We start from the raw sequence: 23,005 nt of genomic DNA, 5'->3' as shown, positions 1-23,005 counted from the left end.
AGAATCGCTTGGATAGGCAAAAGCATTCCAGAGTTATTACCACATAAAGTGACACGTCAGATTTGAAAAAATGGGGCTGGTCCTGAAGGCCAAAATGAGCTCGGTCTTGAAAGGTTTAAGAAACTCATTAGCATAAAGCTAAAATCGCTCATAACGTGGTCAAAATAGATCGTTTTTCTAAATAAAAAGCACTGCTGTCGCCTACATTATAGCGCCCATATCCTTATGTAGGAGATAGGCCACTTATAATGTGGTGACAGAGCCTCTTTAACCCCTTCCCCCTGCTTGCATTCTGGGCCCTAATGTCCAAGCCATTTTTTACATTTTTACATTGTCACATTCGAAGAGCTGTAACTTTTTTATTTTTGCGTCGGCATAGCTGTATAAGGTCTTGTTTTTTGCGGGACGACTTGCAGTTTTTATTGGTACCATTTGAGAGTAGATGCGACTTTTTGATCACTTTTTATCACATTTTTTTTAAGTCAGGATTAACAGAAAACAGCAATTTTTCCATTGTTTTTTATTTTATTTTTTACGCCGTTCACAGTGCGGGTTAAATAATGTAACAGCTTTATAGTCGGGGTCGTTACGGACGCGGCGATACCAAATATGTGTAACTTTTTTGCTTTATTGTAGTTTTTTTTAATAGTAAAGCATTTTGTAAGGGGAAAAGCTGGGTTTTTCATTTTTTTTGTTTCACTTTTTTTTTTTTTATTAACTTTATTAAACTTTTTTACTAGTCCCACTAGGGGACTTCACTATCCTCCGATCGCTATTATAATACACTGCAATACTTTTGTATTGCAGTGTATTACTGCCTGTCCGTTTAAAACGGACAGGCATCTGCTAGGTCATGCCTGCGGCATGATCTAGCAGGCATTCGCTCCAGGCAGACCTGGGGGTCTTTATTAGACCCCCGGCTGCCATTAGAGACACAGACACTCGGCGATTTTATCGCCGGGTGTCAGTGAGATGAGAGGGAGCTCCCTCCCTCTCTCCAAAACCACTCAGATGCGGTGCTCGCTATTGCGCACCGCATCTGAAGGGTTAAACGGGTGAGATCGATACTAATATCGATCTCACCCGGCAGAGCAGGGACGCCCCCAGCCCTCAGCTGCCTCTGGCAGCCGAGAGCAGGGAGATTTCACTGCTCCCTGCTCTGTTTACTTTATTCTACAGCAGCGACGTAGAATAGCGGCGCTCTAGAATAAAGCCCACTAATGACCGCCGTAAAAAGACGTATCGGCGGTCATTAAGGGGTTAACTTGTTTACAGAGGGAGTGAGCTCCCTTTGTCACCCATCGGCAGCCCACAAATGCAATCACGGGCCTTCGATGGGGTGTCATGGCAGCCGGGGGCCTGATAAAAGCCCCCAGGTCTGCCCTGGGCATATGCCTATTAAGACGTACCAGAGGCACATCCTGATAGATTGTCTGTCAGATTTACACTGACAAGCAATAATGCTCTGGTACACGAAGTGGGTTTTTTCTATTCCCCCCCCCCCCCCAAGAATTCCAAGAAAACAAACATCTAAAGTCATAGGGAACAGCTTCTGGAGAATATCAGATAGTGAGAAATTTTGGGTCATTGCCACGTAAGGTGCCAAAAATCGGAATTGACTGCCATACATCTATGACAGTTGGTGGATGGACTATGACACATTCTAAACAGCTGCAATTGGGTGAGACAGCACTGATGTATAATAACAAAAACTTTATTAATTTTTTGCTAGCAGAAAGAGAGAATAGTAAGGGAGACTCCAGCCAATCCTCATCAATAGTGTAACCTGGAATACTTTGCGGTCAATTGTATTTAATTAAAAATTTAGATAGTGAAATCATCTTTATGAGATTTATTCCACCGGCCACACTAAAAGGGAAAGAGATCCACACCATAAATTTTTCCTTTAGGAAAGATAAGAAGGGTGATATAGTTAAGGTTGAAAGATGTGTCACAGTCTCTGATGTGATGAACACACCCAAATATTAATAGCGTGAAACCACCTTTAAAGAGGCTCTGTCGCCAGATTATAAGTGTCCTATCTCCTACGTTATCTGATCGGCGCTGTAATGTAGATAACAGTGGTTTTTATTTCGAAAAACGATCAATTTTGAGCAAGTTGCGTACAATTTTAGATTTCTGCTAATTAGTTTCTTAATGTCCAACTGGGCGTTGTAATTAGAAGTGTATGACGCTGACCAATCAGCGTCATACACTTCTCTCCATGTCCATTTGTATTCACAGCACAGCGTGATCTCGCGAGATTCTGCTGTGCTGTCACACACACCCACATTTACTTTACTAAAGTGTTTTGATAGTGAATAGACATCGCGTCCTAGCTGGAGGCAATGTCTATTCACTCTCAAGACACTTCAGTAAAGTTAATGTGGGTGAATGTGACAGCACAGCGAGATCACGCTGTGCTGAGTACAAATGGACATGAATAGAGAGAAGTGTATGACGCGGATTGGTCAGCGTCATACACCTCTTTACAGCGCCCACTTGGTCAAAAGTTAAAAACCGCCCAGTTGGAAACTAATTAGCATAAATCTAAAATTGCTCATAACTTGCTCAAAAATGATCGTTTTTCAAAATAAAAAACACTTGTTATCTACATTATAGCGTCGATCAGATTATGTAGTTACTTATAATGTGGTGACAGAGCCTCTTTAATTTGTGAAATTCAGTACCCATGATTTAGTCATTATGCTGTATTGGCATAAAGACTGACTTCTGACAATTAACGAACAGACCCGAGAATGGGCCAAATCCGTCTATTAAAGGGGTTTTCCAGTCTCTAAAAATTGATGTCCTATACTCAGGAAAGGCCATCAATAGCTGATGGGTCGGGGTCAGAGTCCCTGGACCCCCGATGATCAGCTGTTTTGAAGGGGGTGCAGCGCTCGTACTGGATAATTCTGCCACTCACGTTTTTTGCCTCTTTTTACCTCTTTCTTCAACAGGCAAAGGAAAAAAATTGTGAGAGTTTTATTTTAAAAAACGCCGCTTTTTTTTAATTTCCCATTGCTTTCAATGGAGTTTTTAAGGCGGAAAACGCTTCAAGATAGGTCATGTCGCTTTTTCCCACAAGCGTTTTTTTCCCGCTCGCGGGAAAAAACCACCTCAGTCTCCCATTGAAATCAATGGAGGCATTTTCGGTCGTAAAAAAAAAAACGCTCCCAAAAGCTCAGTGTGAACAGGGCCTAAAGGAAATGTATTGAATTTTAATTGCATTAATTAGATTTAAGTACTAGTCCTTCTCAATGAATTAGATCAAAAAGTTAATTTATTTCAGTAATTCAATTCAAAAAGTATAACGCATAGGTTATATAGATTCATTACACACAGAGTGATCTATTTCCAGCATTTTTTTCTTTTAATGGTGATGACTATGGCTGAGGCTCTATTCGCACGACAGGGTCAGAGTGTCAGCCGATAAAAACGGCTGCTTTGGTCTGTTTTTCTCAGCCGTTTTGCATTCGTTCCGTGTTTCCCTTTTTAACGGCTGATTTTGACCCGTTTTGCATCCGTTTTTTTCCCTGTCCATTTTAAAAATGGATGAATTTAATTTGTAAATTTTTTGCCACACACTTCCCTCTGTAGATAGTGCCACATACTGCCCTCTGTAGATAGTGCCACACAGCCCCCCCCTTGTGGGTAGTGCCACACAGCTCCCCCTTGTGGGTAGTGCCACACAGCCCCCCCTTGTGGGTAATGCCACACAGCCCCCCTGTAGGTAATGCCACACAGCCCCCCTGTAGGTAATGCCACACAGCCCCCCTGTAGGTAATGCCACACAGCCCCCCTGTAGGTAATGCCACACAGCCCCCCTGTAGGTAATGCCACACAGCCCCCCTGTAGGTAATGCCACACAGCCCCCCTGTAGGTAATGCCACACAGCCCCCCTGTAGGTAATGCCACACAGCCCCCCTGTAGGTAATGCCACACAGCCCCCCTGTAGGTAATGCCACACAGCCCCCCTGTAGGTAATGCCACACAGCCCCCCTGTAGGTAATGCCACACAGCCCCCCTGTAGGTAATGCCACACAGCCCCCCTGTAGGTAATGCCACACAGCCCCCCTGTAGGTAATGCCACACAGCCCCCCTGTAGTTAGTTCTACACAGCTCCGCATTCCATAGATGGCACCTCCCTACCTTCCTGTAGATAGCGCCACTGTAGTGGACCATTCCAGGAGAAGTCCCTGACTTCACTCTCCATATATGGACATTGGAGTCACCGGCCGCTTCAGAAGTCCCTGACATCACTGTGTACATGTATGGACAGTGAAGTCAGGTAGTTCTCCTGGAGAAGAATCCCCCGGCCACAGCTTCGGCAATGCCGTTGCCGTGGATTGGGGATTCCACTCCTACAGGTAGCAAAAAAATTCCACTCCTACAGGGAGCAAAAAAATACTCCTCACATGCACTTCGAGAAGAAGAGAGCGAATGAGCAGCAGAAAGCACGGCCGTCACTCGGATCACAGTTGATTTACGCGGCCCCATAGACTTCTATGGGAGCCGTGCGGCCGGGAGAATGGGCGAAAATAGGGTGTGCCCCATTTTTTTACGGTCCAGTTTACCGGGCCGTCAAAAAATCGGCCGTGTGAATAGCCCCATTTGGGGTCTATTGTTCCTACTGCAGCCGTGTGACTGCAGTTCAAAAAAGGGCCGTCACACAGCTGGGAATCCCTGTTGTGTGAATAGGGCCTAACAGTTAATGAAAACCCAAAATTTAGTCTTTCAGAAAATTGGAATATTGGGTAAAAGTTGAAGATTATAGACTCATGGTGTCACACTCTAACCAGCTAATCAACACAAAAACCTGCAAAGGTTTCCTAAGCCTTTAAAAAGGACTGGTCTGTTGCTCAGTGGTCCAAAGTGTTGTTTTCAGATGAAAGTAGATTTTGCATTTGATTGGGAAATCAAGGTCCCAGAGTCTGGAGGAAGACTGAAGAGGCACTTAATCCAACTTGCTTGTGGTCCAGTGTGAAGTTTCCACAGTCAGTGATGGTTTGGGGGGCCATGTCATCTGCTGGTGTTGGTCCACTGTGTTATATCAAGTCCAGAGTCAACGCAGCCGTCTACCAGGAAATTTTAGAGCACTTCATGCTTCCCTCTGCTGACAAGCTTTATGGAGATGCGGATTTCATTTTCCAGCAGGACTTGCCCTGCCCACACTGCCAAAAGTACCAATACCTGGTTTAATAACCACAGTATCACTGCGCTTGATTGGCCAGCAAACTCGCCTGACCTAAACCCCATAGAGAATCTATAGAGTATTGTCAAGATGAAGATGAGACACCAGACCCAACAATGCAGACGAGCTGAAGGCCGCTATCAAAGAAACCTGGGCTTCCATAACACCTCAGCAGTGCCATGGGCTTATCACCTCTATGCCACGCCGCATTGGTACAGTAATTCATGCAAAAGGAGCCCCGACCAAGTATTGAGGGCATATACTGGACATACTTTTCAGTAGGACAACATTTCCGTATTAAAAATAATTTTTGAAATTGGGCTTATATAATATTCAAATTTTGTGAGACACTACATTTTGGGTTTTCATTAACGGTTAGCCATAATCATCAACATTAAAAGAAAAAAATGCTGGAAATAGATCACTGTGTGTGTAATGAATCTATAGAATAGGAGTTTCACTTTTTGAGTTGAATAAAATAACTTTTTGATATGCTAATTCATTGAGAAGGACAAGTATATAGATGCTATATAATGTGTTTGGTCTTTCTTTTCTTTTTTTTTTTTTAAATGTTGTAGCCATTTATTTTTTATTTGTAAAACCTATGTCTGGTGATGGCCATATTGGAGAGACAAACTTCCTTCCTGTACTTCCTGTGTAGTCAGTACAGCAGGGTGGGTGCGCTTTATGCCAGTTAAAATTATTGGGACTCGATTAACAAAGAAATATCATAGATTTTTATAGTCTCTAGGAAGTGAGAGAGTATAGACTCTCTCGAAGAAAGCATAGAAGATGTGTACAGAGCCTTATCTCTGTGTATAGTGTTGCTATCTTAATTTATCTAGGGTTCCAGTATACAATAGAGCTGTCATTAACTTGCCCACCCTCTAATAATGAGATGATTCTCCTCATCCTGTGCCTGTATATACAGCAAAGCTGACAAGTGAAAGCAGGAAATACAAACTTGCTGTTGTAGTGGCCACTGTGAAAACTGTAATATTTCAAGATATTTGTGTGGATAATCACAAAAAATAAAACTAATGTAAAAGATCTAAAAAATGTATTTATTGTCTGACTACATTTCCTATAAGGTCTCATTCTCACATTTGCGAATGAGTATAATATGTATTTATTTTTTTAACAATTTGTTCCACTTTTGTTTCTGTATTGTATTCGTTTTAGTTCTGTATTATGTCTTGTGTTGTCAGGTTTTTAAATCGTATTTGTTCTTTTAAAAAAATAAAAATAAAGGATTACATTTTTTTTGCTGTTTTTGGAATGTTGCATAACTACGAATTATTAAAAAACTGAACAAATAAGCAAATGTGAACCATGCAAAAAACAGAACATGCATTTTTTAAGTCAATCCTTTGACTTCTATGGGCTAAAAGCTGTACCCATACGGATCGGTTGGAACATTGTGTACTGAAATAAAAAACACCATGCGCATAAAAAACAGACATGTGAATAAAACCATTTAAAATCTATTGGCAACGTTTTTGAAAAAAAAATAGTAAGCAAAATTAAGTAAGCCTAAAGGGTAAAAAAACAAAAAAAACAAAGTGTACCTTGCTTAGAGTTTTCAAAGCCAGTTCTGCTGCTTTTCTTACGGACTCCTGTTGAAAAATAAAAGAAATAAGGAAGAATGCGAATACAAAAAGAAATAATGATTGTACACTTAACAAAAATCACATGCAAATCAAGTATTGTACTTCCACAATAAATTAGCGAGATGATAAGTATTAGGATCAGTTTATAAATAGAAGCTACAATTCTGTACCACATTGTTGGGGTCTGTCAAGGTCTCGTTTGTCTTGACAGCAAATATAGCATGAATGCAGCGCTATTCTTGTCTTTAAAAGAGTCCTAAATGCAGAAGTGAACATAGCCTAAGTAAAAAAAATAGGGACAAATCTACAAAATTAAAAAAAGGAAAGACCCACACAGTAAGGCCTAATTTACACAAACTTTTTTTTTTTTATTATCTCGGTGTAGTATCCTAGTCTAATCCGGTCGCAATACTATCTGTATGATGACTCTATACGCACAAAAAAAAAAAGGTTCTATACACATAAGCGTTTTTAAGGACACAAACATACTCATATGCTCAAAAATAAAAATGCAGCTTACATCACTGGATGCTAAATTCCGGCCGAGAAATCCTCATTGAAGTCAATAAAGATCCAAAATAATCGCATCTGTTACACTGATCTAAAGAAAACCACGTGTATTGTATCCGTCTTCGATACGTATTATGGTTGAGACAATAGATTGTATTTTTGATGATTTCTAAGAATATGTACGTTGGTAAATAATGGATTCAATAAAGATTTAATTTTGACATGCTTAGGCCATGTTCACACGCCTGATTGTTCAAGTGGGAAATTCCAACGTGGCTTTGGCCAAAATCCACCGCAGAAATTCGAGGGTGACCCTCGGATTTCTGCCATGGATTTCCAGTTTCATCTGCCGTGGATCCACACGCAGATTAGCCCCATTCATGCCGCATCAACAAGCAAGACGTCTTTCTTTTCGCAAAGCGGTATTTAAGTGTGTGGAAAATTCTCCTGTGTATGAATAACAGGGCAGTTTCCCTTTCAAATCAATGGGACACTATTTGTAAGCTTTTTTTACGTATATTCCGGCACAAAATATGTGTGAACAACAGCCGTTTGAACATGGCCTCACGGAGCTCTATAGGGATAAAAAATATATACTTTGCTGTTTTGATGTGTAATCAATAAAGATTTGTAATCTTGAAACTTTTACTTATGTGTGTACATTAAAATAAATCCTGTAAAGACAATGTAATAAGCTGATTTCATAGAGCTGCATGCTTGGATGTCACTTGACACAGAACTCTAAATGCATTGGCTACACAACCTCATTGTGCTGTTTTTTTAAACATCTATCCTTAGAAATATTGACAAAATCCACCGACTATGAGGTAGTCCCTATACACGACCATAAAAAAAGAAGGTCCGTATGACATCCAGAAAACAGTTGTAAAGGGGCATAGTTATAAATGTCAGCATCTCGTGACATAAATATAAACTCACATCATAAAAAAGTACATATACACCAGTACTGCTTTCATCGAACAAGCACAGAAAATATCATTGCATAAAATGCTCTTATAATTTAGGTTTTTAGGCCAGAGTCATGTCAAATAATTAAAGACAGACAAACATTGTGACTCAAAAATATTTTGGTTTATCCGTATGTGCTGGATGAAACACTGCCACAGACCGTGATGCTTCGTCAGGGGTCTTTTGTAATGGACGCTGCCCTGGCATATACAGTATGCAATTTACATGCATTATGTCAATATTATTTATTTTATGTCTATTAGACAGGTGATAAAAGTATGATAAATGGAGGTCTGATCAACCCCCACTATTATCAAGAATGAGAGACTCCCAACTCACAATTCACAGCCGGAGAATTTTACAGACACTAGAAGAGAATGGGAGTGTCAGGCTATGTCAACACGCTGTGTTTTCAGCCGTTTTTGCAGGAGTGGGATCCGACGGTTCTGGTGTCGCTGGAGGATCGTGCGGGAAAGAGACAGGTAAGCATATGTTTTGTTTTTTGTTGCAGGGGAGGACTACACAGGGGGCCGCCAACCGCGGGCGAGGACTACACAGGGGGCCGCCAACCGCGGGCGAGGACTACACAGGGGGCCGCCAACCGCGGGCGAGGACTACACAGGGGGCCGCCAACCGCGGGCGAGGACTACACAGGGGGCCGCCAACCGCGGGCGAGGACTACACAGGGGGCCGCCAACCGCGGGCGAGGACTACACAGGGGGCCGCCAACCGCGGGCGAGGACTACACAGGGGGCCGCCAACCGCGGGCGAGGACTACACAGGGGGCCGCCAACCGCGGGCGAGGACTACACAGGGGGCCGCCAACCGCGGGCGAGGACTACACAGGGGGCCGCCAACCGCGGGCGAGGACTACACAGGGGGCCGCCAACCGCGGGCGAGGACTACACAGGGGGCCGCCAACCGCGGGCGAGGACTACACAGGGGGCCGCCAACCGCGGGCGAGGACTACACAGGGGGCCGCCAACCGCGGGCGAAGACTACACAGGGGGCCGCCAACCGCCAGCGAGGACTACACAGGGGGCCGCCAACCGCAGGCGAGGACTACACAGGGGGCCGCCAACCGCGGGCGAGGACTACACAGGGGGCCGCCAACCGCAGGCGAGGACTACACAGGGGGCCGCCAACCGCAGGCGAGGACTACACAGGGGGCCGCCAACCGCAGGCGAGGACTACACAGGGGGCGGCCAACCGCAGGCGAGGACTACACAGGGGGCGGCCAACCGCAGGCGGGGACTACAGGGGGCGGCCAACCGCAGGCGAGGACTACACAGGGGGCCGCCAACCGCAGGCGAGGACTACACAGGGGGCCGCCAACCGCAGGCGAGGACTACACAGGGGGCCGCCAACCGCAGGCGAGGACTACACAGAGGGCCGCCAACCGCAGGCGAGGACTACACAGGGGGCCGCCAACCGCAGGCGAGGACTACACAGGGGGCCGCCAACCGCAGGCGAGGACTACACAGGGGGCCGCCAACCGCAGGCGAGGACTACACAGGGGGCCGCCAACCGCAGGCGAGGACTACACAGGGGGCCGCCAACCGCAGGCGAGGACTACACAGGGGGCCGCCAACCGCAGGCGAGGACTACACAGGGGGCCGCCAACCGCAGGCGAGGACTACACAGGGGGCCGCCAACCGCAGGCGAGGACTACACAGGGGGCCGCCAACCGCAGGCGAGGACTACACAGGGGGCCGCCAACCGCAGGCGAGGACTACACAGGGAGCCGCCAACCGCAGGGGAGGACTACACAGGGGGCCGCCAACCGCAGGGGAGGACAATTTTATTCATGGGCAGTGTGTATGGTACTATTATATTCAGGAGCACAGTGTATAGTACTATTATATATTCAGGAGCGCAGAGTATGGTACTATTATATTCATCGTTGCAGGGTATAGTACTAATATATTCAGGTGTGCAGGGTATAGTACTATTGTATTCAGGGGCAGTGTATAGAATGATTATATTCAGGAGCGCAGTGTATACTACTATTCTATTCAGGAGCACAGCGTATAGAACTATTATATTCAGGGGCACAGTGTATAGTACTATTATATTCAGGGGCACAGTGTATGATACTATTATATTTCGAGTCACAGTGTGTGGCACCATGAGAATTTTATCTTCGTCTATAGGTGCGGAAACATTGGAAGTGAGCTTCCGAAGACACCTGAGCAGCAAACTCTGCTGAAATGGGTTGTGGCCGGGAGAAGTCATCATGGAGGTCTGGACCATATGGAAAAGAAAAGAGAAAAAGAACGACTCCAATCTGAGAAGTCGTCACCGTTGAGTCACTAAATGTAAATGTTTATTCTCCCTGTGACTAATCAGTACTGTAGTCACTGTATGATCTGCAGCGAGATGATGGGTGTATCGTTCTTTTTTGTGAAACGGCAAATAACCGCATATCCTTATCATCATTCTGGCTATACTGGGAGCTGCAGTTTTATGCCGTACAAACATATGGCAGAGGTTACACTGAATTTGCAAATGTTCTCTGTACGGAGCTGTATTTGGGCTTCTGCTGTATATACGTACTGAGCTTGGTTCTGGTGCTGTATATATGTACTGAGCTTGGTTCTGGAGTTATATACATCATAACAACCAAGCTCAATACATATATACAGCATTAAAGAGAAGCGTATTACATATATACAACTCCAGAACAAAGCTCAGCATATAAATACAGCACCAGAACAAAGTTCAGTACATAAATGCAAGCACCACAACGAAGCTTAGTACATATATACAGCACCAGAACAAAGTTCAGTACATATATACATTACCAGAACAAAAGCTCAGAACATATATGCAGCACCACAACAAAGCTTAGTACATATATGCAGCACCACAACAAAGCTTAGTACATATATGCAGCACCGCAACAAAGCTTAGTACATATATACAGTACCACAAAAATGCTTAGTACATAAATACAATGCCAAAACAAAGCTCAGTACACATATACAGCACCAGAACAAAGCTCAGTACATATATACAGCACCAGAACAAAGCTCAGTACATATATACAGCACCAGAACAAAGCTCAGTACATATATACAGCATCAGAAACAACGGTTTTAGATTACAAGAGAATCTTCGCCTGTTTTACAGTAAACAGAAATAAGAAGTTAACCCGTTAGTGACCGGCCCATCGTGTTTCTACGTCGGTCACTAACGGGCCTTATTCCGATGCCATAGACTTTTTACGTCGCGGCATCGGAATAAGTAAACAGAGCAGGGAGCTGTCAAATCTCCCTGCTCTCAGCTGCCAGAGGCAGCTGAGGGCTGGGAGCGTCCCTGCTCTGCCGGGTGAGATCGATATTAGTATCGATCTCACCCGTTTAACCCCTCAGATGCGGTGCTCAATAGCGAGCACCGCATCTGAGTGGTTTTGGAGAGAGGGAGGGAGCTCCCTCTCTCCCCCACCAACACCCGGCGATACGATCGCCGAGTGTCTGTGTCTCCAATGGCAGCCGGGGGTCTAATAAAGGCTCCCAGGTCTGCCTGGAGTGAATGCCTGCTAGATCATGCCGCAGGCATGACCTAGCAGATGCCTGTCCGTGTTAAACGGACAGGCAGTAATACACTGCAATACAAAACTATTGCAGTGTATTATAAATGCGATCGCAGAATCGCATATTATAGTCCCCTAGTGGGACTAGTAAAAAAGTGAAAAAAAAGTTTAATAAAGTAACTTTTAAAAAAAATGTGAAAAAAAATGAAAAACCCAGCTTTTCCCCTTACAAAATGCTTTACTATTAAAAAAACAAAATAAAGTTAAAAAGTTACACATATTTGGTATTGCCGCGTCCGTAACGACCCAGACTATAAATCTATTTAATTATTTAACCCACACGGTGAACGCCGTAAAAAATGTAATAAAAAACTATGGAAAAATTGCTGTTTTCTGTGAATACTGACTTTAAAAAAATGTGATAAAAAGTGATCAAAAAGTCGCATCTACTCCAAAATGGTACCAATAAAAACTACAAGTCTTCCCGCAAAAAAAAAGCCCTCACACAACTGCATCGGCGGAAAAATAAAAACGTTACGGCTCTTCAAATATGGAGACACAAAAACAAATAATTTTGAAAAAAAAGCGTTTTTACTGTGTAAAAGTAGTAAAACATAAAAAAAAGTATACAAATTTGGTATTGTTGCAATCGTAACAACCCGCTGAATAAAGTTATTGTGTTATTTATATCACACGGTAAACGGCGTAGATTTAAGACGCGAAAAAGAGTGGCGAAATTTCAGGTTTTTTTCTATTTCCCCCCGAAAAAAAGTTAATAAAAGTTAATCAATAAATAATATGTCCCCCAAAATGGTGCTATTAAAAAATACAACTTGTCCCGCAAAAAACAAGACCTTATACAGCTATATCGACGCAAAAATTAAAAGGTTATAGCTCTTGGAATGCGACGATGGAAAAACTAAAAAATGGCCTGGTCATTAAGGTGTTAAAGTTAACAATAAAATTGTAATTAAGACATTTTTGTTTTATGATCACGGCTTTTATAGATTGAATAAAAAAAAAAAAACACTACACACATGACCGATTCTCAGTGCTTACTAAAAAAAAAAAAGCATATTTTTTTTTAAAGTACGTACGCAAGAAAGCTTACCTTTATATCATCCTGGACTCTGAAAAGTGTCTCCCATATCTCAGGAAGTTTGTCGACAACATCATCAAGTTGACGACCGCGTAGTAGGTCATTTAATGCTAAGCAACTGCAACAGGGAAAGAAATACAAATTTCACAACGTAAGACCACAAGAGTTCTCAGGTTAAAGTGTACCTTTATGTGTGATCTCCACCCCGACCTGATACCGGATTTAACCCCTTCAGGACTGAGCCTGTTTTGGCCTTGAGGACGAAGCAGATTTTTAAAATCTGACGTGTGTTACTTTATGTGGTAATAACTTGAGAATGCTCTTACCTATCCAAGTGATTCCGAGAATGTTTTCTCCTGACATATGGTACTTTATGTTAATGAAATAATTTGGTTGATAAATTCAATATTACACCCAAATTTTGAAAAAATGTGCAAAAATTATCTTTTCGAAATTTTTATGTTATTTGCTTGTAAAACAGGTAGTAATACCACACAATAGTTACTATTTCACATATGCCATATGTCTACTTTATGTTTGCATCTTTTTTGAACGTCCTTTTATTTTTCTACGACGTTACAAGGCTTAGAACTTTAGCAGCAATTTCTCACATTTGCAAGAAAATTTCAAAAGGCTATTTTTTCAGGGACCAGTTCAGTTCTGAAGTGGCTTTGAGGGCCTTATATATTATAAAGTCCCCATAAATCACCCTATTTTTAAAACGGCACCCCTCAAAGTATTCAAAACGGCATTCAGAATGTGCCTTAACCCATTAGGTGTTTCACAGGAATTAAAAGCAATGTAGAGGTGAAATTTACAAATTTCATTTTTTTTTTTTTACAAAATTAATTTGAAAGGTTTTACCCAAGAAATTCAACTCAATATTTATTGCCCAGATTCTGCAGTTTTTAGAAATATCCCACGTGTCCCTTGTGTGCTAATGGACTTAAGCACAGGCCTCAGAAGCAAAGGAGCACCTAGTGGACTTTGGGGCCTCCTATTTTTTGGAATATATTTTAGGCACCATGTCAGATTTAAAGAGGTCTTGTGGTATCAAAATAGTGGAAACCCCCCAAAAGTTACCCCATTTTGGAAACTACCCCTCAAGGAATTTATCTAGCGGTATAGTTAGCATTTTCACCCCACCGTGTATTTGCTAAATTTATTTGAATTAGTCTGTGACGATGAAAATCTACTTTTTTTCTGAAAAAATTTAGAAATTTTAAATTTTTAGAAAGAATAAAAGGAGAAAAACACCCCATGCGTAAAGCAATTTCTCCCGATGATGGCAATACCCCATATGCGGTAATAAACGGCGGTTTGGACCCACAGCAGGGCTTAGAAGAGAAGGTGCGCTATTTGGCTTTTGGAGCTCAAATTTAGCTGAAATGTTTTCGGGTGTCATGTCGCATTTTCAAAGTCCCTGAGGGACAAAAATAGTGGAAACCCCCCAAAAGTTACCCCATTTGAGAAACTAAACCACTTAAGAAATCTATATAGGGGTATAGTGAGCATTTAGACCTCACAGGTCTTTTGCAGAATTTATTAGAATTAGGCCGTGAAAATGAATATCAACATTATTTCCACTAAAATGTTGAATTTTTTCATTTTCTCAAAGGATAAAGGAGGAAAAAGCTGCCCAACATTTGTAAAGCAATTTCTCCCGAGTACGGCAATACCTCACGTGGTCATAAATGTTTTACTAGAAATTAATTAAAACTTTCCGGACTGATCTATTCCCTCCCCGCTTTTCAAGGGACAGAACTTTTTTAGTTTTCCATCAATAGAGTGGTGTGAGCTTTTTTCTTGCGGGAGGAGTTGTAATTTCTATTGACATGATTTAAGGTGCCATTTAATGTACTGGGAAACTGAAAATAAAATTCTTTGCAGGCTGAAATGGGAAAAAACTGATTCCCCCATTGTTTTTTGGGTTACGTTTTCACGGCTTTCCCCATGCAGTAAAAACGAAAACGTACATTTTTCCTGCGACACAATACAATTATGGTGATACCAAATTTATATCGTTTTTTTTATATTTTATTACTTTTACAAAGCAAAAACTATTTGTTAACATTTTTTTTATTTCGTTTCACCACATTCTGAGAGCCATAACTTTTTTTTTATTTTTTGGTCGATTGAGCGGTGTGAGGGCTTATTTTTTGAGGGACGAACTGTAATTTTTATTGGTAGAATTTTTTGGTACACACAACTTTTTTTTTTTTTAAACTCGTTTTATTAAAAGTAACTGTCAGAGTCAATCCATCACATACATCAGGAGAACATTATACATTCAATAGTGCATATGTCAGAAGATTCAATATATACAAAGGGGTTACTCGCAGGTATCCATCATAATAACCCGTGGTTCGCAGACCACACACACATAATACAGGATTCTCAATGCATTCCACCCCGACTTTTATTACATTACATCATGAGAATAGGAATACTCCCACATTTCAATATTCTATCACCCCGCCCCAATCCTCTTGTACATCATACCCTGGAGCACCTGGACATGTCATCCTCCCTAGTCTTTTACCCTCTCCCACCCCCAGCTTGCGCCAGAGCAGCTGTCAGCCCTTGGACTGTACAATGAGTGAGGCTCGATGAGCACCACCCATCCCAGATCAGATCAAATTTAGCTGGCTTTCCCCGGTGTTTATACACTATTTTCTCAAATGGAAGCATGTCATTGACCATTTTGCGCCATTGCGCTACTGTCGGGGTCCTATCCGCCATCCATCTCATGGCCACCGCCTTTCTTGTCATAAACAGTGTTTCTCTGAGAAAGATCTTCTCATATACTGACCATTGCTCCTCATTTAGCAGTCCCAATAAACACACCTCCGGCCTGCAAGTTATCGTCCTCCCCATCACTGCCGTTAATAATGCAACCACCTCCTCCCAAAAACGAAGAATCCGGTGACAACCCCACATTAGGTGTATAAAGTCTGCTCTCATCTCTCCACACCTATGACATTGTGAGGACTCCAATCTTCCCATACGATGTAACTTTACGGGCGTTAAATAACATTGGTGGATGATGAACAGTTGCACAAGTTTATTATTTGCAGCTGGTGTAACCAGCAGATGAGAGCCCTGCGCCTCCCTCCATTCCTCTGCTGTGAGTTGTGGGATTAATGCACGCCACCTATCCTCCACCCCCAGGGGCTCCATTTGCATTTTAGCCTCCATTAGATAAGAATAAATTTGGGAAATAGCACCCCTTGTAAACGGCGTGCACAGCCTCACCACCAAGTCACAGCTAGAGTATGTCACGGAGTTCAATGGGAATTGTGCTACTAGAGCATGATGAAGCTGTATGCAATATAATTCATCCCCTGGCGGTATATTGAATGCTGCCCGAATCTCGCTCACCGTCATCACCGACCCTTCTTCCGTTAGCAGTTGTGATACAGTAACTACCTCTCTAGATGACCAGTAACGTTTCCCCACCAACCCATGCAAATGAGAAAAGCTCGGGTTATCCCACAGCGGACTCTCCGCCACCACCCCCACACATCCCAGTACATCTTTAGCCTGTTGCCAGACTCGTCTCGCCAGCTTATGTAAGGGTAACAGGGAGCGGTGTCTAAAATCATGCGGCTCCAGTATCGGCCATAGAGTTTTTAAGCCCAGTACTCGGGCTAGATGATTCTCAGCATTAGTCTTTAGGGGGGGGGGGAGACCCAAGAAATCAAGTACCTTAGCTGCCCCGCCAAATAATATAGAAAAACATCCGGTAACGCAGCCCCAGCCTCATCTTTAGGTCTTTGTAGAATCGACAACTTGAGTTTAGATCTCCCCCCCCCCCCCACACAAACGGCGCAAACAACGAGTTTATTATTTTAAAGAACCTTTTAGGCACCAACACATCCATGTGCTCCAGCACATACAAGAACTTTGGCATTACTATCATTTTTAATAGATTGACACGTCCTGCTACTGACAAAGGCAGGCCCTTCCACACCTGTATTTTGTCCCTTAGATACGTGACCAAGGGCGCTACATTTAACCCATACGATCTAGTGCTATCTCTAGCAATATTAATCCCCAGGTACTTGAACTCTGATCTTACCGGCAGTCCGCTAAACTGGGTGCCCCATCCACAATTATCCTGTCTCAACGGCATCAGATACGATTTAGACCAATTAATTAGTAACCCTGAGTATCTTCCAAAATCGTTAATAAGGGAAATAGCTCTGGGGAGGGTGGCATTGGGGTTCGCCATAAACAACGCCATATCGTCCGCATATAATCCTATCCGGTCCTCTCTGTCTCCTATTCTAATTCCCATATATGCAGGATCCTTCCTAATTTTAAGAGCCAGTGGTTCAATGGCTAAAGCGAAGAGAAGTGGCGAAAGAGGGCACCCCTGCCTCGTGCCCCTATGGAGGCCAAAGGAAGGGGACAGGGCCCCATTCACCAACACCTGCGCTCGTGGAGATTTATATAACAAGGAAACCCAATTGATAAATCTCTCCCCAAACCCAAATCTTCGCAGTACTGCCAGCAGATAAGGCCATTCTACCGAGTCAAATGCCTTTGCCGCGTCCAGAGATGCCACTGCCCAGTCCTGCTGCTCCTCCCATCCGATCTGTGTCACCACCTGTACCCGCCTAATATTTTCTGAGGTGGACTTGCCAGGTATAAAGCCACACTGGTCTGAATGGATGATCTCTTTTATCACTCTGCAGAGCCTACTAGCTAACATCTTAGTCAAGATTTTGTAATCCACTGTCAGCAATGAGATCGGTCTATATGAACCACATTCTTCTGGTTTTTTGTCTGGCTTCAGCAACACAATTATGGTGGCTTCACACATGGATTCCGGAAGAGCGGAATTCCGATAGCTGTGTTCAAACAGGGCCAGCAATTGGGGGGCCAGCAGCTCTCCATATTGTAAATATACCTCCAGAGGAATACCATCCGGCCCTGAAGCCTTCCCCTTAGCCAATGACGCCATTCCCTCCAAAACCTCATCTAGCGTAAATGGAGCCTCAAGCGATGCCACCCCCTCCGCTGTCAATGAAGGAAACGATATTCCATCCAAGTAGCTCTCCATCTCCTCCATCCTATAATCAACTTTTGATGCATACAACTGATCATAAAACTGTGTAAATTGCTAGAGAATCTCTCCCGGGGAGGTGTAGATCTCATCTCCAGGCCCCGCTATGCCCATCACCGGGGGGGATCTAGAGCTGTTCCGTACCATTTGTGCCAGAATTTTACCCGATTGGTTGCCCAGTTCAAAATGGGATTGTTTGCTAAAGAATAAGCTACGCGATGTCTTATCCCTCAGGATCTGCAAATACTGTCTACCCAAATCCAGCCATGCATTCCGGTTAGCTGGTGTGGGATCCTGAACAAATGCCCCTTCCGCCTGTGAACATTGATATGCTATGTCCTCCTCCTGCAGGGCGGATGCTCGTTTTACATAGGATATGGAGGATCGGAGACACCCCCTTAAATAGGCCTTGAGGGTATCCCACACCAGTGACCGATTTTCCATCTGAGCATGCGCTTCTATAAAAATTGATAACTGATCCGGTATGCGATCATTCTGTTGGATGAGCTGAAGCCAAAACGGATGTATTTTACCCATCCCCCTTCTGCCTACCTGTGGCCTTTTTAATGTCAATAATATCGGGCTATGATCCGAGATCCCCCTCGGTAAATGATCCACTGATTCTATCTCCTGGAAAACCGCATGTGATCCAAATATATAATCAATTCTGGACAGCGCGTTGTACTGCAAGGTGTGACATGTAAATTCTCTGATCCCTTCATGTGTCACCCTCCACAAGTCTATCCATCCCATTTCCTTTACCAACATGCTCAACTGAGTGGGACTACCAGGGCCTCTACTCCCATTCCCCGGCAGTCTATCCATACCTGGGTCCATAACCAAGTTGAGATCCCCCAACATGATCACTCGAACCCCGGGGTATGCTACCACAAATCGGACGGCTTCCTGAATTACTGCCAATGAGGCTGGTGGAGGATTATACACCCCCATGATCACATATGGGCAATCATCTAGAACCGCGTGTAAAAAAATGTACCGCCCCTCCGGGTCTACACTAGATTGTAGCAATTTCCAACGAAGCTCTGCGTGTACTAAGATGGCCACCCCTCTGGAGTACGAAGTGTGCGAAGCATGTCCCACCCACTGTACCCAGGGCTTATTCAGAATCGACACAGTGTCCGGTGTCATGTGTGTTTCTTGTAGACACGTTATATGTGGACGCTGTCCCCGCACAGTAGCAAATATCATATGCCTCTTTTCAGGAGACCCCATTCCCCGGACATTCCAGGACATTAACCGTAATCCTGCCATTTCATACTGTTAACACACATTGGAGCACCACTGCCCTGAAACCTATCCCCCAGCCCCTGAGTAACAATTATCCCATTCCCATATGCATTGCCCTCCATGACTCGTAGGTATGCAATATCTAAGCCGTGTTCTGCTGTAATGTGAATTGACTCAATATCCTTCATAACAACTTCAAAAACCAACATTGCTCAAGAGGAGCTAACCTTTGTAGCCTATACTCTAGGGGGTAGTTTCTACGGCTAGCGTGCTTCTGCCGTAAATACACTGTCTGTATAAGTGTAGCACACCCCCGAGCCAGCATCCCCAGGCCCTTTTAAAGACATTTTAATACCTGACGTATAATATCGGTCCCCCATACCTTCAATTTAGAACATATAAGGATGTTACTATGGGCCTTAAACTGCCCACCTTATAACATGGGCCTCATGCCCCCCATAACAAGTTGCAGACAATACGGTACATCATCACATCATTATCTTAGAAGGATACTTTAAGCTGGAACGTCCGTGCTATAAGCAATATGGGGTATCCATGAGTTCCATATGTCAGATATAACTTCCATCCTGCATAACCACAGCTCTCATCTTCGGGGAGATTGCCTATGCTTTCTTGTAATCCATTCTTCCGCCTCAGTTGGATTCGTAAAGAATATGGCTCTGTCTCCATCCACAACCCGCAATCTAGCCGGATATGCCATCGAATAAGGAATCTGCAGGTCCCGTAGTCGGCGCTTGATAGGGACATAAGACGCCCTTTGTCTCTGCAAATCAGGAGAAAAATCCGGATATATGGACACAGAAGCATTCCCAAATCGAATCCCTCCGGCCTTCCGAGCTTCCAGCAGAACCGTATCCCGATCTTTGCAGTTCAGCATCCGAGCAAGCAGAGGTCTTGGGGGAGCACCCGGAGGTGGTAATCGTGCTGGAACCCTGTGCGCCCTTTCTACCGCATACGCCAACGAGAATGGCGCATCTGGGAGGGTCTCCTTCAGCCATTTCTCCACAAACTCTCCCGATCTCTGCCCCTCTGCCCTCTCTGGCAGCCCCACAATGCGGAGATTATTACGGCGCGATCTATTTTCCAGATCGTCGGCTTTCTGGCGCCACAAATCCACTTTACGGTGCAGGTCTTGTATAGCCGCAGGCATATTAGCAGTGAGATCTTCCAAGGCCGAAATCCTGCCCTCCGTCTCCGTCACTCTTTCCCGCACATTCTGCAGGTCTTGCCTCAATAGGCCCACGTCCACTCTCACCTCATCTATCTTGGCCGTGAGTGTCGTACGTGTCTCAAGGATGGCTGTCAGCAGCTTATCCGATGCCTCCTGCAACGTGAGTCCCGCATCCTGTTCCGGGGGAGCTGATGTGGATGTCCCTGCCATTGCCGCGGCCTGCCCAGCAGAGCACCCGCCAGCGCCATCTTGGATCACCACGCGGGCATAGGATTTCCGTTTTTCCGCCGCATCCATCGCTTTAGGCGGGCTCATCTTTTTTTTGGGAGATGTCCTTCCCTTCCGACGTAGCTGGTAAGGAATTTTGGCAACTTTCACGGATTACAGTACCGTCAGGAGGATATAATGCAGGATGCCGGCCCGGAGCTATCGCCACACACGTCCTCTCACATCAGTAGCTGGCCACGCCCCCTACACACAACTTTTTGATCACTTTTTATTACATTTCTTTTTAGAGCCAAGGTGACCAGAAATTGGCGATTTTTGCGTGTTAAATTCTTAATTTTTTACGCCGCTCACCGTGCGAGTTAAACAATAGTATATTGTAATGGTTCATACTTTAACGGACGCAGCGATACCAAGTTTATTTTTTTTATTTATTAGATTACTTTAGAGGAGAAATGGGAAAAGGTTTTTTTTTTTAAACATTTTATTAGTCCCACAGGGGACTTGAACCAGCTATCATTAGATTGCTGGTACAATACACTGCAATACTAATGTATTGCAGTAAATTGTCATTTTTACAGGCTTCTGTAACAGCACGATCGCTGTCCCTGTCCGTAAATCCCAGGTGTAAGCTGTAATACACAGCTGACACTCGCAGCGCATGGCGCGGGCTCAGCGTGTGAACCCGCTCCATACATCACCCCCCACCACGTCATGCTATTAAGTCGTGGTGCACGAAGGGGTTAATGCGCAGCGCATGGTGCAAAGTGAAAATTGCAATTTTGTACTGATATGCCATTTTAGTGCACAATGTGTTGTGCCCACTCATAAAATGTTAATCAAGTTCCCCCGGGTATGGCGATGCCATATCTGTGGACGTAAACTCCTGTTTGGGCACGCTATAGGGCACAGAAGAGAGGTAGTACCATTTCACTTTTGGAGCACAGAGTTTGCTTGGTAGTTTTTGTGTTTCGGGTTTTACTGGTATTTCAGTTTATAATGTGGTGGCATATGTAATCTGTGCGGAGCACATCAGGGCATAATAAGAGGGTATAATAATGTGGTAAATAAATAACAATTCAGAAATATGTGGCCAGTGTCGCACTGATAACTGGTGCTCAATCTTATCTGCTTTTGGAACACTCTGCACATTTTGCGTCACCATATTCTGAGACACAGAATTTTTTATTTTTTCTTCACCGGAGCTGTGTGAGGGCTTATTCTTTGCGGGACAATCTGTAGTTTTTATTAGTACCATTTTGGGATACATGCGATTTTTTTCATCTCTTTTTATTCAATTTTTTGGCAAGCAAGGTGACCGAAAACCAGCAATTCTGACAATGTTTTTTATTCTCTTTTTTTTTACGGCGTTCACCCTGCACTATAAATGACCATTATATTTTATTCTGCAGGTCGGTATGTCGTTGCTTCATGTTTTGCAGCGTTTGCGCAATAAAATCACTTTTTCATAAAATAACTTATTTTTTGTGTCACCATGTTCGGAGAGCCATAACTTTTTTATTTTTCAGTCAAAAAAAGCTGGGTAAGGGCTTATTTTTTGTGGGACGGGTTTTTTTTTTTTTTTTTAGTTGGAACTATTTTGGGGTACATTTTGATCACTTTTTATTCTATATTTTGGGAGGGGCGGTGACCAAAAAAATAGTGATTCTGGCATTGTTTTTATTTTTTTTGCAGTCTTCACCGTGCGGGAAAAATAATATTATAGTCTGGGTCGTTACGAACACGGTGATACCAAATATGTGTACTGTATTATGTAACGTGTTAATTTTCTTTCCTATAATAGAGTTATTATAGGGAAAAAAGCATTTTTTGTTTATGTAACCATTTTTAGTAACTTTTTTTTAAGTTTTTTTATTTGTCTCACTAGGGGACTTGAAGACATGCAGCACTGATTTCTGCTAGAATACATACACTACATAGGTAGTGTAATGTATTCTAACTTTTAGTTTGACACGGATGTCATAGGAAGCCTATAAGGACCAACCGGAGCTTCGCTCTACGCCCGATGTCAGGTCAGTTGGTAGATCAACAGTGAAGGTACACATAAAAGTCAAGTTAATATGCAGTTAACTAGTAACGTAGAATTGCAGGTATTTTAGTGAAATTCAGATCTGATATACTGCTTGGTGGTAAGTTAGTGCCTTTATTATCAGGGTGCAGTAATATGTGAATAGGAGATTTATGCTACATGGATGTTATGCTTCGATTTGCTTGTTTTACACAACCACATACCTGGATTCACGGATCCTCCACAGGTTGCTTGTAAGGTTATTTATCAAATCTTGAAGAATTTCTGTCAGATACTTGTCCACCTAGAAAGAATATTAG

The 23,005-nt window shown here is 43.5% G+C and overlaps 1 protein-coding gene across 1 annotated transcript in view; it reads right to left on the bottom strand.

Moving 5' to 3' along the window:
• ECPAS (Ecm29 proteasome adaptor and scaffold) overlaps positions 1–23,005 on the bottom strand; it is a 143,208-nt gene that overhangs the window by 62,369 nt on the left and 57,834 nt on the right. The window contains exons 31-33 of the mRNA XM_075825614.1: positions 22,910–22,989; positions 12,933–13,038; positions 6,766–6,813 (exon numbers count right to left, since the gene is read on the bottom strand). Coding sequence (XP_075681729.1) covers positions 6,766–6,813; positions 12,933–13,038; positions 22,910–22,989 — 234 coding nt within the window. The remainder of the gene's footprint in view (positions 1–6,765; positions 6,814–12,932; positions 13,039–22,909; positions 22,990–23,005) is intronic.

Source organism: Rhinoderma darwinii, chromosome 1 (genome assembly GCF_050947455.1).
Source record: "Rhinoderma darwinii isolate aRhiDar2 chromosome 1, aRhiDar2.hap1, whole genome shotgun sequence".
Classification (NCBI taxonomy): domain Eukaryota; kingdom Metazoa; phylum Chordata; class Amphibia; order Anura; family Rhinodermatidae; genus Rhinoderma; species Rhinoderma darwinii.
This window is presented reverse-complemented; position numbering and strand designations above follow the sequence as displayed.